Source organism: Xyrauchen texanus, chromosome 47, assembly GCF_025860055.1.
Source record: "Xyrauchen texanus isolate HMW12.3.18 chromosome 47, RBS_HiC_50CHRs, whole genome shotgun sequence".
Taxonomy (NCBI): domain Eukaryota; kingdom Metazoa; phylum Chordata; class Actinopteri; order Cypriniformes; family Catostomidae; genus Xyrauchen; species Xyrauchen texanus.
In genome coordinates this window covers 9,990,268-10,010,065 of record NC_068322.1, presented here as the reverse complement: position 1 = coordinate 10,010,065, position 19,798 = coordinate 9,990,268, and the positions used below count along the sequence as shown (strand labels likewise).

Below are 19,798 nucleotides of genomic sequence, written 5' to 3'. Positions count from 1 at the left end.
TCCAACCATGGAAGACAGGGAGATTGTCTTAAAACAGGATGAAAACTGTCATATGTTTTGCAGTTCCATTTTTAAATACATCTATAATTCTGCTTCAGTGGGCAGAACACATGGAGTTGGATGCATGGTGTTTTTTGGGCAAAATGACACCATCAGAAGTGTTTGTTATAAACACAAACTTGTGGTGTGATGGTCTAGTAGTTTGTCTATTGAGCATACCATTCCTGTTAAATCAGACCGATTACACAACATATTTATACAGTATCTGCTCTATTGTACTGAAAAGGGAGGTTTGAATACCCTGCTATAAAAGGCACCTCCAAAAACCTTCTTTCTAGTTATTCTTTGGTGTATCAGGAGGACATATCTCAACAATTTATCACCATTTTGACATACTGTATACTGTATCACAGTGGCTTATAATGCTGAAGACCCTTATGAAATTAAAGTTTTGTGGCTATTAATGCATGTGTCAAATAAGCCCATCTATATGTGTCTATATGAACAAAATTCACTTTTAGTAGATAATGCATTTAAAATAAATTGTAAATGAACACTTTTTCCTCTTTTGAGAAAAATACCACCTACAACCTACTAGCAAGTAACAAATCATCGTTCGTAGCTGTAACAAATCTAAGGCCTATTAGCTATATTAAGGCCTTCAAAATTACCCATAAAAGCTTCATGTTTCAATAGAAAATACGTCAACAATTTTGCCAGCGATTTCATGGGATCTTTAATAGATCTGGTCTTACAAACACAAAAAGACCATGAACCTCCCAGCTGGAAGAATCTCAGCCCCATTTTACGGCACTCAGATTTAAAGGGAAAGACTTGGCACCTAGCTGTGTTTAAGCTACCTCACTGATGGGAACTGAGCACAGAGATGGCACAGATATCCCACTGCCATTCAGGCCCAGTCGAAAGTGGAGCATACTGGCAGAGCCGAACATTCAGACTGCAGATATCTGAGCAGTGATAAGGAGCAGTGGCTTTCGTCCCAGCGCTATTGGCCCTGCCATTTCAGCAGTACCATTGAGGGTTTAACCCAGCTCAGGTATGTTGGAAATATACCAGAGCGTTCCTTTAAGTAGTTAGTCTGGTGCAACTTCACTAACTGGGAATGGCAAAAACACATGTAAGGAAAGTAAATCCAACAAAACTTGTTGATTGTAGAGATTTATTTAAACCAAACAATGCATTTACATGGATTGCAACATATAAAATAGCTAAAACGTCTATGAATTCTTAATGACAACTATTCAAATGCCCCCACATGTCCTCTTCAACCAAGGAAACAATGAAATAATTCAAGAGTAAGGCATTGTGGGTATTCCCCATAGCCTCAATTTTGTACTCAATTGTTTGAGATATTAACACTTAAAATCTAAAGTCTAGGGATTTTTAAGAAGAAAAAAAAGGAACTTCAAGTAATGTTTAATTAAGACAGCTTGATTTTACCACTTATTGGAGACCTTTGAGAAACTTTCTGTATTTGCTTTGATTTATGTCTGAAAGAATAAAAATTACACATAATTTATTTTCCCTTCAAATGTCGCAACATGCTTTCAATGTTGTGTTGTTTTTTTTATGCCAGCGTTGCCCACAATATTATGTCACAAAAACAGTCTGATAATCACTAAATATTCCAAAAGGTCTTAGCTGCAACTTGGGTCAAGATGAAGTTGTTTGAAAACACTTGCGTACAATATGGTGCCAGCGGTAACGTTATAGCTCGACACTTTGCTTGGATTAGTTCAATGTATTGGGAAACATTGACTTAAATCATGTCAAAGGGCCTAAAAGGTCAAAAGTAATTTATAAAGCTTTTTCCTGACAACTCCCCCTGTATTTCATTGGTTTGACAAACAAGTAGTACTATCCTAAACTCTCGCAATTGGCTGAATGAATGAGCTATTATGAATGAGTTGTTTCAAACAAACAGCAATGTTTTGAAAGTGCCACTGTGTTAAGACTATTTGGAGAAATCAACCTATGGCTTACTTGTAAATGTTGCTGCATATTAAGATGGGATAGGAGAAAATACAGTAGATAAATCATCATTTGATAGAGCCTCAGGTGTGATGGCATAAAACAGACTTTTTTTTTTTTAATTCATCATTTTGATATTTGTCCATTACTTTGCCCCCTAAACTAGGGAAGGAATTATGTAAGCTTGTGTGTGTGTTGAAGGGCCATAGAGTTTACTGGAGCTGTGTGAGCTGTCCTATCCAATTCTGCCATCACTGCCAAGTCTCCTTCAAGAGACAAGGTTTACTTTCAGAAGACCTTGTGGGTCTCCATTCTTCTCTAGCCCCTGAGCAGAGTCAGGGGGGAGGCAACAATTCAGAGATTACAGCAGTCCACTCTGACCCATCATGAAAATATTCAGTTCTGTTCCAGGTGAAAATGAGCATGCAAACAACTGTACAGAGGAAATAGCAGTGATGTACCTGACAGTATTGAGACTTTTTCCTGGAATTTAGTGCTATTTCACATAAATGAAAAATGCATGTAGTGTATTTGATTTGATTGTAGCACATTAATCAGATAATTAGAATAACTGTGACTTGTTTTTGATTAAACAAATATCTGACATATTTCTGGTTGCATAACGGAGTGTACTGATGGAAATCAGGAAACTAGCTTTGGCTCCTCAACCCCTTGTTTTGTTCTAATTTCTTGTCCTTCCTAGAAAAAGAACAGAGTTATAAACAATTTATATAACATAATTAACATAAATGATGTCTTCATTCTCTCTCTCTCTCTCTCGTGTGCTCTTTACTCTGAATATAAATGTTATTTTGAGATAAAAGTTAAGGATATGTTCCACTTTGGCAACCAGAAAGTGTCCAAATACTAAAAGTTCTTCTTTATTTTGAATATTTTTTAGAATTTCGAACTTTAAATAATTACTTGTAAAGTGAACTTGTGATATATATAAATGCTATTTTGTTTGATATTTTGTTAGCTAATGCAATGACATTTACATTTTAATTTGTGGCTTAAGTGTCCAAATACATTTGGGGTCAGTTTATGTGTACAGTATATGTGTGAATGTGTCAGAATGAGTCAGTTGCTATTTTTACACTCAGTTGTGTCATTCAATGAAATTAAATTTATTTTAAACTGAGTATTTTTTTTTTTTCTGTGGTGTGCAGGCACAGATTCAACCTATTAAGGTTTTGTGATAAATTCACTGCTCCTATGGCATTATTCATACTTATCACCCAATATAACAATTAACCTTATCTTTGACACATGAAGTCATGGCATATGCATCTAGAAAATAATCACAGCTACATTTTTCATACTTCATCTACACCTTTCAGAGGTAAAATCACTGTTGGCACTGTTTTGAACATGCAAGGGTACTTAGAAAGAAAATGGAAAATGGAAAGCTTCCATTTTGTCTGAGTGCCAGTGACACTCTAAGTGCACTTCTGGCATTACTGAACAATCACAGCATCTGTGATTCTGACATTTTCCACATCTCATCTGTACAATGCTGAGCTGGAGCAGAAGTTTACAAATCTGTGGTCAACTCCTTTGACAGATGAAACTATTGTTCACCCAAAAATGAACACAATCAGAATCAGCTTTATTGCCAAGTATGCTTACACATACAAGGAATTTGTCTTGGTGACAGAAGCTTCCAGTGCATAAACAAAACAACAAGACAGAGATAAGAATAAACAAAAAAAATGATAAAATAAAGAAGACACATTTAGCAGATTGTTGACACTGCTCTTTTCCATACATTGAAATGTAATGGTGACAAGAGGCAAGGGTGTAGATTTGGCTTGAACATTTGGGGGGGTTGCAGCGTGAAGCTTTTACATACTTCCCATTGATCATGGTATAAATAATGGGGGTGTATTTGCTTGTTTTAATTATTGGGGGGGGAACCTACCCCCCATCCCTCCTGGAATCCATACACGTGACAAGAGGCTTTCAATCTCAAAAAAAGAAAACAACAAAACATTCCTTTTCTCCTTAAAATTACGTGGCTGTAGCAAAATCTTTGCAAAAGGAAATTACGTGGTTCATCAAACGTATTACGGCAGATCCGAGGTAAAATATCTACTGCATAGTTCTAAAAGCGAGTTTAATGTTCTCCAAAACAATTGCGTTTTTAAAGGTAAGTGCTCTATTGAGTTTTAAATAAACAAAGCCAATGTCCCAACTCTAAACCTTAAACCTAAACTAACTTATAGTGTCATAAAAAGCAAATGTGTGGTGAAAGATGCAATTACTGAAGCACCCACGTTATTTTATGATGCTTCTATGAAAATTTTGGTTCACGTGTCGACTTTCATGCTCTTCTGGGCTCATAAAACACTCGATCGGTTGAGCTACAGTGCAACTTGATCATAATTGAATTAAAATGTATCAAGGCATGCGCTGTAGTCAACATTTTTGATGTCATGAAATAGCATTGCGAGAGGAACAGGAAGTAAAGTGAACTTATAATCTGCCATCTTACTCGCGATTTATGTGAAAAGGAATAAAAGTCGTTGTTTTAGAGCCTCTAGTGATTATTTTACAAGGGAACTGCCAGGATACATAGAACAAGCCATGTACAATAATTTTTCCAAAATGACGTATTGTAACGTGATTTTATGAGACGATGTTGGAGAAAACAGCATAAAAGCACCATAAAATTAGTCAAGCATATATTCCAAGTCTTCTGAAGACACAAGATAGTTTTGTGTGTGGAAAAGCTCTAAATGTAGGTAAATATTTCAGCCTGGTCTCATGAAATTTAAGTGAGCATAGCAATGTTTTTGCAAAACTAAAATTACATGCTTCATTACACGTTTGGATGCCATTTCCGCAGTTCAATGTCCAGCAGGGGGCCCTAAAACCAAACACTTTGTTTTAACAACATAGCAATACATTAGTGTAATTTAGTAGCGCCCTGAGCTAGAACTGTTTTTGCAATTATTGTGGGATTTTCTTGAAATTCTTTTCGGCTTTAAAAAGTCCAAGTTTACTATGTTCACGCCCTTGCTACTCCCACAAGATGACCTTGCTCTTAACCTTAACCATAAGAGTAACCTTAACCATTACTCATATGGTTCAGGTTAAGACCCTGTTGACATACCACTGGAAAATATTTAGTCATTGGTCAGATTCAGTTTTCTGGTGTTGTGTTGGTTGTGTCATTTTCCAAAATGTCTTTGAACCCAGCTACAGTCATTTGACTTTCAAGAAACCCTTATTTCAGAAAGATAAGCATGAAATGGTTTCACCAGTGTTTGACATGACTTGTCTTTGCTCCGTTTTCAGACAGGTTTGGTATATATGCCATGCTGTTGGATATGTGCTAGGAAAGTCTCGTTCTGTTCGACTTGTCAGCCCTAATGACTTTTAGTGTTTCCTCAATATTCTGCCTCAATCTCTCCACTATTCTCTCTCTCTCTCTCTCTCTCTCTCTCTCTCTCTCTCTCTCTCTCTCTCTCTCTCTCTCTCTATTTATCAAAACAAGTGATCTCATTCCTGACAAGTGATATATCTGACCTGCTTTAACCAGACGTTTTTAAAAGGTGCAATATTTTACAGAGCAGATATAGTAATCATTGCATCCATAGCGGTTATAATATAGCAAAGTCTGGTTATTTGTTGATGTTTGGAAAATATGTTTTATCTCTGATGCTGCAGTGTTACGCTTGGTCACTTGGTGAAATAGTGTAGAATCTAACATAGTGCTCTATACATTTCAAAATAAATGTTATTTGTCTTTGTTTTCAGTACTACAATTTTATTTTTGACTTGTTCAAATGACATTTTGAATCCCAGATTTTCAATGTGGAGCCCTTGTGTAACAGTTCAACTTCAGCCACAATTATTTAATGGTGAATCCGTTTCCTTCAGTGTAGCTATAATGAGATTGTATAGGTAGATATGTGTTTTTTGAGATTACCGCAAAGTTTGATTAGAACCTTTGAGCTGGTGATGGATGAGACCGTATTCTTCTTTCATTTATTATAAAAGTCAACATCTTTGTCCATCTTTAAACCCTGGAAGTGTCCAAACAATTCACTTTAAATCCTCTGATACAAATGTTAGCACCCTAGATTCCTCTAATCTCTGTCCAGGACGTGAAAACAAGAGAGTGAACACCTGGGCTAGGTGTGGGTAGCCCTCATTTTGTCATGCAACTGTTCATGTGAGGATTTTGATACTGGGACCATGTGTTGTCTGACCCTCATAGACTGAGAGATCTGTACTGTGGGTCTGCATCATTAGCTTAGTATGGAGTACAGAGATCTGTCACTGTGACTGTTATAGATCACCTGAGCAGATGCTTTTTCCTTCTCATTTCAGTTCATTTGTTTCTCTTCATCATATAGAGACATTGAAATACCTTCTATCCTTCTATGTCAAACATTTGCATGCCTAAGTGTACTTGTTTTAAATAGCCAACACTATTTCATAATCAGGTGCCTTGTAGACTTAGTTGACATGCTGGTTTGATAATAGTGTTGCACTTGTTGTCTGTCTTTGTTTCAACAACGAATCTATAAGACTTTTTTTCAAAAACATTTGTGTATAGATTTAAAGTCTGCAAAAACCTACACATAAAAACACTTATATAGACACTCATATTGCTACAAAAATATTGATAGACATGTAATGCGCATAAGGGAAGGTGAAGGACCTGTAGTGTGAGGATTGGAAGGGGGGAAATCAAACATAAAAATACTGCCACCATGTGGAAACAGACAGAATGCTACAATATGAAGCAGTTCTATGTAATATTATTTTCATGCATACGTTTCCTAAGAAGGAATAATAGCCAAATTACTCATAATTAAATAGTGATATATATATATATATATATATATATATATATATATATATATATATATATATATATATATATATATATATAAACATTTATTCAAATCAATAAATACGTAATTGTGAATGTACCATTATGTGTTTAAAATTAACATAAATTTTGAGAAATTTGGCCCTTTATCAGGATTTACAGGATATATCTGACGGTGCATACTTAAGAATGCCACTGCCTGAACCTTGGATTAAGGATGGACCCCACCGAACCCAACAGAAATGACCTGCTGGTTGAACTGTGATGCACCTCATTAATCTCTGCCTGCGTCATCTTTGTTTATTGATGGACTACACTCTTGAAATGTATTACAGAGACTATAAATGAATTGCCAACACAAGCCTTCATCAGTCAACTAACAAAGGACAATACATCTATGTGAACTTCTGCAGTTAATCGAGGATACACTTCAAAGACATTAGTCATTAATCTTACAGTTCATACAAAATCGATGTTTAAACACTGACCCTTAACACTTACTTAGTTTACTCATTTTAAACCATGACCTGCACAGCACATAAATAACTAACATTGGCATTATATTTATGCTGGTTAGTCAGAGGGGAACTGGCCCCCACAGTGAGTCTGGTTTCTCCCAAAGTTATTTTTCTCCATTAATCAACATCTTATGGAGTTTTGTGTTCCTTACCACAGTCACCATCGGCTTGCTCACTGGGGATCTAAATACAATTATTATTTAATTACATATTTTTAAACACAATTCACAATCATATTTTTATCAAACTACACATTGATGACGAAGACTTTATAGATATTACAGTTTCATTTTCTGTTAATGCCTGATCTTCTGTAAAGCTGCTTTGAAACGATGTGTGTTGTGAAAAGAACTATATAAATAAAAATGACTTGACTTGATATCTATATAGGCTATTACTATTGATCTAAAATATAAACCAAAATAACTAGCGCCCTCCTGTGGAAAACAAGGGAAAGCAGGTTTCGGGGAAAGAAGGAAGACGGTGCAAAAGCCCCTTGTGATGAAATTATGTTAAAGTTTATGACGTCATCGTATGGCTTAGATCGGGTTGTTTTTAAGTGCCTGACATTCAGTGTCAGTCAGTGGAAGATGTTCAAACATTTTCCGTCTGGAACTAAATTATTTTATTAATTTTTTACAGTCAAAACAGTCACCTTGCAAGTACTGCAACTAACTATAACTAAACCCAAGAGGCACTTTCGTGTTTTTGTTCTGACTCCTAAAAACGTCTCAAATTTCTTAACACTAATTTGAGGACTCACTCGAAGTTTACAGCACTACTTTATTCACGTTAGTGGTCGTTCACAAAGAACACGTTATTACGTCAGTCGACTGCGAGACGCAGCGCAACGGATGGAACTGAAGCATTCGTTCCATCCGTTGCGCTGCGTCTCGCGGGTAATGGAGCCGCGTTTTTAAGACGCTGTGTTAGGTTAAAAGAACTACAACCGTAAAAACGCGTCTCTTTTCGTCTAAAACTGCGTCTAGACTTTTTAGCGCAAAAACGCGTTCCGTGTGAACAGACCCTACTAATGTTTAACAAAGACGCGACGCAATAAAACCAGGCGGCTGATTATAATGCCAGCGTTGTTTTCCATTGAAGAGGTGTGAGTCAGGCTGCTTTACATATTACCATCATTCCAGGAAGTTTTCTTTTTTATGTTCGCTGTTTCCTGCACCTACGCCACCTTGCTTACCGTACTTTGTTGCCGTCGATCTTACCTTTTCATTACAAAAGTGGCTTAAAACAAATATTTATCGACCTGTATTGAGATTTATGTAGGATTAAACGCGAATCATGAGTTTCTTGTACCTGAGAGGTGCGTTGATTTTCACCTTAGTACCTGTAGTGCTGAATCTGCGCGTTCTGGATGATGGACTTTCTCTAAACTGTACACAAGAGGTAAGATTCTGTTGTAAATAATAAACATAATTAGATATCCACACAAGTGTTTAATGTTATATGGGATCTGTGTGTTTTTCTATAACTTACATTTGTCACCTTTGTGGGTTTGAAACTTTAAATCACAGTGATAAATCTTCTCGTTGTTTTTGACTCTTTCTTTCTCTGTCAACAGGAAGTGCAATGTCAAGCAAACATTAGTAAGTGCTTTGTGTAGGCTATTATTGATTTGCAATAATGTATTTTTATACATTTGATGAAATATATATGATTAAAATGAATATGTGTGTAATTTTTAACCAGTTGTATTATTATTATTTTTTTTACTTTGTTGTTATTAAAAATGTGGGTTATATTTTTAACTGATTGTTTGATTGTTTTCCCTAAAGATAACTGCATGTATGATGGATGGCTCAAGCCTTCAAATTTCACTCCTAGTGGGCCAGATAATTTAACAGTTCGTGTTGATGTAAGAAATAATATGAAAGGTGATTTGGAGCCAGTGATTGTAGCGGAATCGACAGCAAAGGATGATGGTGGGTAAAGCTACACTAACACCGCAGCTGAATGTGGACCAAATCTGATTTTTTTCACTCACATGTGACACAGACCTGTTAATTGAATGACCATGTGAGCAGCCAAAAGTGCTTTGAATCTGACACTTTTAAGTCCGATTTGGGCCACTTTCATATGTGGAAATAAATTGGATACGTATCAAATTTTTTCCAAAGTGTCTTTCCATTAAAGGGTCTATTAAATCTGACCTGGCTGTTGAGACTGAAAGCACATCGGAAAAAATAAGATACATATCCGATTTATTTCCACATGTGAAAGTGGTCATCTTTTACACAAATCTACCTGAACGTTGCATGCTTAATTTATATTCTGACGTTTTTAATCATGGAATCGGTCGATCAATTTTCTGGTTTGGACGATTTTTTACTAGAGGGCGCCAAAAATTGCCTGCTTGCATGTGAAATGTCTGAGACATGTAAACGACCAGTCATGGTTAATTTTGCTGTAACATGCCATCGTGTTTCTACAATAATTGACCAATGTGCACACAGTTTCATTTAAACTGTCCGCATATCAGAGCCGCCCGCAGCAGTTGTGTTTGAGCACATAATGTTAAAGTGCTCACCTGTTTCATTCTCCCTCTCTTTCCTCAACAGTTCCCTGTAACTTTAAACTGTCTTGTCTAATGATAAAAAGTAATATCATATACCATCTGCAAATATGCTCATATCTCGTTTAAACAAACCTCACACAACTTCAGCAGATCCAGTGTCCTGTGGAATGCTCATATATCTTCCTCTGAAGCACGTATTCTAACAGTCTCTCCTCAACAGTTCCCTGTAATGTTTTTAAAATTTCTATGATATACCATTCACAAACCTCACAAAAATCCATCGTTTTCATTCATTCAAAGCAGTTGTCAGTTAAGCCATTAACTGATTAGGCAGCAAGGTAGCAAGTCAGCAGCCTACATTTTCGGATGCATCCCAAGGTCAAAGCGCTTCACATGTGCTATTAGTAAATGTCTTATTCACCATACGCTTTATGTACAATTGGTTTTATTCTGTATTTATTGAGTATATTCATTTATAGAATATATATATATATATAATATTTTAGCAATTTTATTTTTGTTATTTACTATATTAAATTGTGTGATATATCAGCATTGTATCTGCCTATCTGCCACCCTGCTCGCTGAATATCGACTTTGGCCATTAAAAAACCCACATCGGTAGACCACTACTTAATTTACAATGTGATATGCCTGTTATGAATTAAAACCTTTAATTTCAAATCATATCTTTTCTAGTTAATGCATTTAGTTCCTTTTTAAGAAAAGAAAGAAAATTATAGGCTTTAACAGATGGGTCTTTATCCATCTGGTCTTCCATGACTTGCTGATATTTCATTAAATAGTCATGAAGTGTCCTATTTGGAATAAAAAATGCTTATGTTTTCCTCTTTTGTAAGTCGCTTTGGATAAAAGCATCTGCCAAATGAATAAATGTAAATGTAACAATATTAATACATTAATTAATTACACATGTATTAAAGTAATGAACGTGGTATTTGTTATATGCATGCTCGGGGAGTGTTATACGCATGCAGGTCAGTTATCGACCATCCGCTGTTCAGACCAGTGACTGATATGGACTACATTTAAAGTGTTGTGTCTTACAAAAAAATCAGATTTGAGCAGAAAATCTGATTTGGGCCACATTCAGCTGCAGTGTGAATGTTTAAGCAGTGTCATGTGTTTCCTGTTTTTATGTAGAATTGTAGAATTTTGATTGGCATTAGATATGTATGTTATAGTTTGTGAACTTGAAAGATACACATAAACATGTCCTGTTGTCATCAAAGTTTAATTGTCCACTTGTTACAGGGAGCATCTTTTTTTTGAGTGGAACAGAGTTTAGTGTGATGAAGTCGTCTACCAATGAACACCTGTGTGTGCATTACAAGTTCCTCCAACAATTTAAGACCATGAGAAAAACTGATGATGAAAAGGTAAGATTCATTATTATTGATAATATTATTATAATTATATATACCCAAATGGGAATTTCTATCCATTTCACAAATACTTGATATATGATCTATTTTATTTTAGTGGTCTTTTTCTCTGGATAAAGTTGTGGTAGATCCAGGCAGTTCATATGTAGTGACAGTCTCCAACCTTCCAAAGCCGAATTTACAGCACACCGGTTACAACATAAACAAAATGGTTATTGTTCCAGGTTTGTGTCAAATGCACACTGAAATAGCTCAAGTGATGCTACATGATAATTGATATACAGATTGATATCTCACTTTTTCTGTAACCACAGGTTGTGAAGATCCTTTGATGCGACAAACTAAAATCTGTTTTGAGAGAGGTGAGAGAATAGGTTATGTAAGGTTATGTTATGTAATATATTATATATATATTCACATAGAAATAAGGAACCAGCCTGGTTAAGAATTTAATAGTGTGTTAACAATAACTTTTGTTGTTGTATGCACTAAACCTTTGAGATTCATTTGGCTTGACTTGAATCCTAGGGGAGACATGGCATCCCGATATTTCGTTGGAGAAATCCAAAGGTTTAGATGACAAGGATATTCTGCTTGTTGCATTTAAACCAGGAGAGAACGCACAAAAATACAACGTGTTTGTGATGTGCAAAAGGGACAACCAAATGCAGACTGTTTATAATGTAAGCTATTTTTTTCATGTTTGTTTGAATGTAATCATATCCGAATTAACATGGCTAAATAATTAAATTTTTCTGATAAAGCTGTGCTAAATTATTAGTCCCCCAAATAGACATAATGGAAAAGTTAAAGCAGACTTCACATCAAACTAAACAACTGTCTTCAGTGGGCAAAATATGTTTTCTTTGGATTTAGGAGAGCAAGACAATACTAAATTTGACATATGACCTGGAGCTCTGGCCAGTTACATGCTGCCATTTTGATGTTCAGGTGTGTAACATTATAATTACTTCTAAAAGAAAAAACTGTCATTAGCTACACTGTTAATGCAGTAATATTGTTGTAAAGGATTAGTATTTTATATTTAACTTACACAAAGAATCTTGATTTAAATAATGCTTTTTTAACCTCTTCTAATTTAGATCCAGCCATTTTTCCAAAGGTGTGCCAATGACTGTCTTCGAAAGCAACAGAATTTTAACATATGCTCAACTGGTGTGTATGGAAACAATTTCATACAGTTTTTGGCCACCATTTGTAGTACTTATACAGTAAAATACATAATGCTAATTTTCAAATACCCCCATTTGTTCCATAGAATCACCACCTCTTTCTGAGAAAAACACAATATTTTGGATCATTTGTGTTGGTTTATGCCTCCTTATTTGTGGCATCAGCCTTTGTGCCATTTATTTGTGCTGCAGGAAACCAAAAAAAGGTGAGCGATGATATTTAAGATGGATATTTATCTTTAAAGACTGCAATCTTTATAATATTTTACACAACAGTGGTACCTGTAGTTACCTTTTTTTAGGAAAACTTCCTGTTTTCAAGGTGTAATCCTGTTCCTGTTTTTTTTTTTTTTTATTTATTTGTTTTTTTTTAGGTCCAGAAATGCCAGCAAAAGACCATGTTGAGCAGCATGTACTAAGTGGCTCACGGTCTGTACTGATCATCTACTCCAGAGATCATCCCCTATACACAGACATAGTCCTGAAGCTCTGTGCCTTTCTGCGGGCCAAATGTGGTACTGAGGTTGTGCTGGACCTACTTGACACTGCTTGGCTAGGCACTATTGGCCAGCTAGCGTGGATTGAACAACAAAAGCGACGTATTGAGCAGTCTTCAGACAAGATCCTGGTCCTCTGCTCCCGAGGAGTGCAAGCCAAGTGGGGGGCCATCTGTGGCGAGCCTCCAATTCTTTTAAGGGAAGACGTGCGCTCTCCAGAGGGTGACATGCTAACCCTTGCCCTTCAGCTAATTACACCTGATATGCAGCGTCCGGCTTCCTACGGGAAGTATTTGGTGGCATACTTTGATGACATAAGCAGAGAAGGTGATGTGCCATCAATGTTTGACATTGCAGTCAAGTACAAGCTGATGAAGCATTTCGAAGAGCTCTACTTCCGAATCCTTGATATGGAGAAATATCAACAGGGGATGGTGCATTGTATCGAAGGTATCGGCAAGGATGAGTACTTTTGTTGCCCCTCAGGCAAGGCCTTGAGGGATGCAATAGAAACCTTCCAGGCCTATCAAATAGAGAATCCAGACTGGTTTGATAAAGAGTGCGTAAACAGTGAAGAGGAGGTGAGAGGAGAAACAAGCACACTTCTTGATATTCCCATGGCACCAATCTATGAGTTACAACCGTTATGTAATGACGGACTCCAAATCTTTGTGAACGAGGTGGAAATCCATCAAGAGTCCCAGAGTGTTTGTGCCGTAATTCCCCAAATTCATGACAAGCCCGAGGAGTCTTCTGTGATGATTGTTAATCCCAGGGTCCAACCAGAGCACAGCTCAGTACTTTCTCTTTATCCAACAGTGGTACCCCCTATTAAAACATCCACAGTTGGTATGATACCAGTTGGCCCAGAAAGCTACCCTTATCTGCTTGTAGAACCTGTACCAGTGCAACTCACACATCCTTCAATTGAGTCAAGATGGAATGAAGCATTTCCAATGGGAGAACTGTCAGAAAATTGTCTGACAGCAAGCAATGAATGCCAGACTCAAGCATCCTTTTCCATGCCTTCTGAAAATGCTGTCCAACAACTGGTGGCCCTGCAGCGTTATTTGACTCCTTTTGAGATCATAGCACCTCCTCCTTCAATGGAAGATAGCTTAGATTTTGACCAGGAGATGGACATGTCTCAGCCAGTGGAGATGGACGAAAATGAAATGGAGGGAGCCTCTGAGACAAGACCATCACGAGGGTCAGATCAGGGATACAGTTCCAGGTATTCCATTGTAAGGGAAGTGCCCCAAGTCTCCACAGTGCCCAAGAAGGAAGAACTGAATTCTCTAGCCAAGTTGCAAATGGATCTCTACCTGAACAGTCCAGTCTCTTCGGGTTTTTGCACTCAAACAATAGAGAATGGATTTTGACTGTGTTAATCAGCTTCACCAGAAAGACCATGGGTCCCTGCTAAATGCGAAGTCACATTTACATTCGCATTGGGAAATTTCTGCAGGCGAAATACAGTTATCTCAATGGGATTCCTTGCAAAAGTGAATTTCTTGAGATGGACATCCGGTGGCAAATAATTTCCCCTTGCTATTTCGTGTGAAGTTCATGTTTGTTGAACTTTGACTGATGACTTTGCCACATTGACCAATATAAAGTTGCTTGGTTTGGCAGTGACCTCTGTGTGGGCAGTGCTTCCTACATGGCTACACTAAATATTCACAATATAAAAGGATATCATTTCAGCGGCGAGTATCTTTTTAAGCTTCACTCTCCTGGAGTAAAAAGTACAGCTTTTAAAACAGGCTGCTTGGCAATTCGTTTTTTGCTAGTTTTGACACACTCAACATCCGCCTACACCTTCTTCACCTGCTAAATTTCGCTGTGCAGAGGTAAATGTGACTACGTCTAAAGACATAAATTATTTGTATGTCAGTGACACTGGAGAATATCATCTGGCATTTGTCATTACAATTAGCAACAGGAAACAGACCAAATGAATAATTTTCCAGACATGGTTATGAGGTAAATGATCAACTGTTTTATAAATGAGGTCAAGGAACAATGCTAACAATTTAGTCATCTGAAATGCAAGCTTGCAGCTTTAACACAACCTCAGGAATGGGAATTACTGTGCCAGTACTTACTTCAAACAACAATTTTTGTCAAGTCAATGTAGATATTTATAACCAGTAATTACACATTAGCTCAAGGGTGTAATAAGTTCACTTTTACTGTGGAGAAGCACAAGTGCCTTGTTAATAAGCTTGATGTAGAACAGCACAGTGCACAATTTCTAAGCAATTCAAAGTAAATTGATTGGGCTTGTAATGTTATGTGTTGTATCATATTGCACTAGAATTGTTTTTATATTTGTAGTTTATTAATGTTTATCATCTATCATAACCCTCTACTATATGGGGCCTTGTATATAATGTTAGTTGAGTTGGCCTTTATTTCAGAATTCATAAAGCAGCATTTTTCTTTGGTAATTATCTGTTATGTGCTTTTACTCAGGAATGTTTGTAAATGTTTGTCAATAAGAATGAATTAACTTGTATTTAATTTCATCCAGCTTTGGACCTTTAACTATACTGTGTATATATAGTGTGTGTGTGTGTGTGTGTATACAGTATATGCACAAATTTTAGCAGGATATATTGAGTGCAAGTCTTATGTAAACATAACAGTAACACAACTTGCAAATTAAAGCCCTTGTAATAAAATTCTCTGTAAAACATGAATGTGGATAAATAGAGATATGTGGGGTTGGAAATAGCTTACCTTATCAAAAGATTATGTACATACACTAAAACCTCTTTTAAAAAGCATGTAGTGGTGTTATATATATATATATATTTGTTGGGTTATACATTTTGCAATGAGGCACAAAAATCCCATAATGCACTTTCGGCCTGCATATTTAACACATTTAGGTCAACCTGTACCTCATCCTCAAAGCATTATAATATGTTAGCCTAAGGATGCACAGTTGTTAGTACATAGTTATTTCTAAGTTACTCTAGAATATATAATACTCTGCTCTTACAACAATACTGAAACTGTATTTCTATCCTTGATGACTAAGTGTTAGGACAAGTTTGCCTCACAGATAAGCTGGAGAATTGGAGCCAGATATGAATAGAAAGCAAATGGCTATGTTGACATGATATGTTAGAATTCTTGCTGTAATTCCTAGTGTAACGATTTTGACCCTGCAATATACATATATGAATTCTCATTTAGACACATCTGCACTGCATGTAGAGGTGAATTAATGGATAATGGCCTCTTACATTCTAGCAATGCTAGCAAAATGGTCACAGCCAGTCAAAATGTTATGAACTGTGATAATATCTTTTCTTAACCACACCTCATTTACTGGCATTAATGATAAAGCATCTGGATTGGTTCAAAATGATCTGTAAGGTGTAAAGAGAGGTAGCCTTGTACAAACTGATGAGACTCCACTGTGGCCTGGTTGAAGCCATGCATGTTTGATTTTTAAAGGTGGAAAACAGTTCATAGATTCTATACTTAAAGTGGTTCTATACCTAAAGTATTAACATTTCCTAACCTCATCAATCCACATGATAACACTTTGTAGCAGTTTCCATTCCTAAGTACCACTGCCAATGACAAGTATTTAAAATAGGAAAGGATCACAACACATTCACGATTTGAAGTGTACACCAAGCTTAACAAGTACAAGGCATATTTACACTTTTGACAAGTGCATTTAGGAACATCTTTTGATAAGGTGTCTGAAAACACCAAATACACCATTCTATATCGTTCTATACATTAAATTTATACCAGAAAGGACATTTCTTACATAGAAAAAATATATATACTGTACAACATTGCACTTATAACATTTCCTTAGTTGAACAGATCTCACATACTGTAATTAAAGTGCCTCACAAAACAAGTGCAAATAAAAGATTCTTGTATCATAATAAAAGCACTAGTTTACAGTTACACCCAGTACATTAAGTATATACCACAGAGGTCAACGGCGGGAAGGTTTTTCATCGGCACTGTGAGCGGTTTTGTTGTAGCACCTGTTAAGAGTGGAGGAGAATGACAGATCATCCTTTAGGGAAGGTACAACAGGCATAAATGAGGATTTTGCTTGAATTTAATAATTTCTAGTTTTTTTTTTTATTATTATGAAATGGGCTATATTTGGGGGCGGCACGGTGGTGCAGCGGTTAGCACTGTCGCCTCACAGCAAGAAGGTCGTGGGTTCAAACCCTGGTTGCCCCGGCCTTTCTGTGTGGAGTTTGCATGTTCTCCCTGTGTCTGCGTGGGTTCTCTCTGGGTACTCTGACTTCCTCCCACCATCCAAAAGACATGCAGGCTAGGTTAATTGGTGTCTCCAAAAAAAAAATTGCCCTAGGTGTGGATGTGGAGGTGAGTGTGAGTGTGTGAGTGTGAGTGTATGTCTGTCTATGTGTGGCCCTGCGATGGACTGGCGACCTGTCCAGGGTGTCCCCCGCCTTTCGCCCAATGTTAGCTGGGATAGGCTCCAGCCCCCCGCGACCCTGTACACAGGATAAGCGGTTGACGATGGATGGATGGATGGATGGATGGATGGGCTATATTTGGCAACTTCAAACTTTTAGAATACTAACTAACCAAAAAAATATCCAACAACATTTTGAAACTTTTCATTTTACAGATCATTTCACATCACCTAAGTCAAGTAAACAAAGTATTTAATTTGCATCAGTTGGCATCTTTCAACTGCCATCTTTAGGTGACATTTTGCATACAGTAACAAATACAAAGTCTCATGTTTCTTAATATGCAGAGACCCCAAAATGATTGATTGATTGATTGATCAATTGATTGATTGGGTTTTGTTGCCTAAATAATATTGCTGTTTTTGAAAATCCTACACACTTTGTTGAACAACCTTTTGAACAAAAGAGGCTGACGATTACCAACCACTGAGTTTATCATTTAAAAGATGTTATGAAAATTTCTGTGGAGTCTGTAGACTATCACTTTTGTTATAATATGCCAATTAGTGCATATTTAGGTGATGCCTACTTTTCATCATTTAAAACTGAAACGGGTAGCCACACAACCCTACAGAAATCGGATAATGCAGCCATTAAACTAAATATATAGTTTTCTTTCATTTAAAATAATAATGTTTACATTTTAAAATAACAATACAAATTGAGTGTGTATGAACATCAAGCAATCTATCTATCTATCTATCTATCTATCTATGTCTGTCTCATCAATCTAATATTTTTCCAAACATGTAACATGTAGGAATTCACAGAATGTTCACATATGTGTTACTGATTAAAAATGATGTATATGAAAACTTTATTTTTCTTGTAGTATTTGGAAATATATGTTGCATGTAGGCCTATGCGTGTGCGATGTGACATTTTTTGTATTAAAACCATACATGAACATACATATTCAAGGCCTATATGTGTATTGCATGTCTATTATTTCAGATGTCTGTATAGGATTAAGATTATTATTGTTGCTTCGTGTATTTTCATTTATGTCAAGTAAGTTTTTTTATAAAAAGGAAGGTGTTTAACATTTGCACCTGTAGTACCTCCCCTTAAAAGGACTGATGCACTGATGTAAGTGGCCTCCGGTAAACGCCTGTCCTAATGAGCGCATCTAAGACTGATTATTTACTGCCAGCGTGTTCACATAGCCGTGAGGACACATGTCGTTTTCCGAAACGCAATGGGAGAACTGGGCTGGGTTGCCCCCCCGTCCACGTGCGAACCTCCGGACACCTTTTAAGGACACGCACTGCTCAATTAGCTCTAGGCACTTGCACACCAAAAAAAACATGTTTTTGAACATGAAAACCGATATGGGCGTTTTGTAAACGAAGACGGTGAAACATCTGACCACCAGCAACGGTGCGTTGACCAGCACGCCGGTGAAGAACCTCGCCCAGATCCAGCGACAGTTCATCTCCGAGGCCGTCAACTCGTAAAGCCATATAACGGGAACGCCCAGTGCGATGAAATACACAGATATCACCGTGTACTTGAGGTAAAGGTTGGGTATCTCGTTCTTAAGGAGCAGTTCCACCAGGGTGAAGCTGTCGAGGAGGTCTATGCAGGTGCTCATGAAGCAGCCTTGGGAGTGGAAGCGCGTGGCACCGTTGGGATCTTCAATGATAGAGTTGATGAGACAGAAAAGCAAAGGCGCGCAGAGCAGCATTGTTATTTTGAAACCGGTGATGCCGAACGGCACCTTCAGTGCGATGAGGTCCAGGATGGATGTTTCCAAAACGAGCACCACTTTCGGGGTAGAGGCGATAACGTAGATGAGCCAAGCCAGGTATGCGAAGGTGAACTCTCCAAGATTGCAACCGAAGATGGAGCTCTTCTGGTGGAAGCCACATGCTCGTTCTCGTTTGCTCCTGGCGTTTTTCACGAAGAAGATCCCCCATCCCGATATAACCACCAAATCCGTGGCTATCCACGAGCACCAGTAGAGATCTGTGAAGACGATGAGGTAGAAATCCAGCATGCCACCTTGGAGGACGAGCACGAGGAAACACAGGATCTTATAAAATAGGTTCTTCTTTGACCTCTGCACGAACAGAGGCGTGGATTGCATGAATTCGCCCGATGTCATGGTGTACGACTGGGGTTCAGCTGTGGTTGAAGAGGATACCAGGGGCTGGGAGCTGCCCTCCTCGAGGTTGGCACTGCCGCTTGTGGTCTGTGTGTCCCTCCTGGCCGCGACGTTTCGGATGAATAACAGCTGTCCGTTTTCTGGTGCTGACGAGACAGGTGAGTCGGGTTGGGGGAAGCTGGACACGGAGATGTCTTTTATGATTTCAGCAGTCAT

At 37.4% G+C, this 19,798-nt stretch overlaps 2 protein-coding genes across 2 annotated transcripts; one reads left to right on the top strand and one right to left on the bottom strand.

Annotated features, from left to right (window-relative positions):
• Nucleotides 1-8,256: 8,256 nt before the first annotated feature.
• Nucleotides 8,257-16,313, top strand: LOC127638998 (interleukin-17 receptor A-like). The gene is made up of 11 exons (XM_052120794.1): nucleotides 8,257-8,760; nucleotides 8,936-8,960; nucleotides 9,150-9,296; nucleotides 11,165-11,289; nucleotides 11,393-11,519; nucleotides 11,610-11,657; nucleotides 11,824-11,978; nucleotides 12,172-12,246; nucleotides 12,399-12,471; nucleotides 12,575-12,694; nucleotides 12,863-16,313. The coding sequence occupies exons 1-11, from the start codon at nucleotides 8,656-8,658 to the stop codon at nucleotides 14,365-14,367; spliced, it is 2,505 nt and encodes an 834-aa protein (XP_051976754.1). The 5' UTR covers nucleotides 8,257-8,655; the 3' UTR covers nucleotides 14,368-16,313.
• A 2,153-nt stretch (nucleotides 16,314-18,466) lies between these two features.
• LOC127638850 (transmembrane protein 121B-like) lies at nucleotides 18,467-19,798 on the bottom strand. Its single transcript, XM_052120589.1, has one exon. The coding sequence runs from the start codon at nucleotides 19,796-19,798 to the stop codon at nucleotides 18,605-18,607; it is 1,194 nt and encodes a 397-aa protein (XP_051976549.1). The 3' UTR covers nucleotides 18,467-18,604.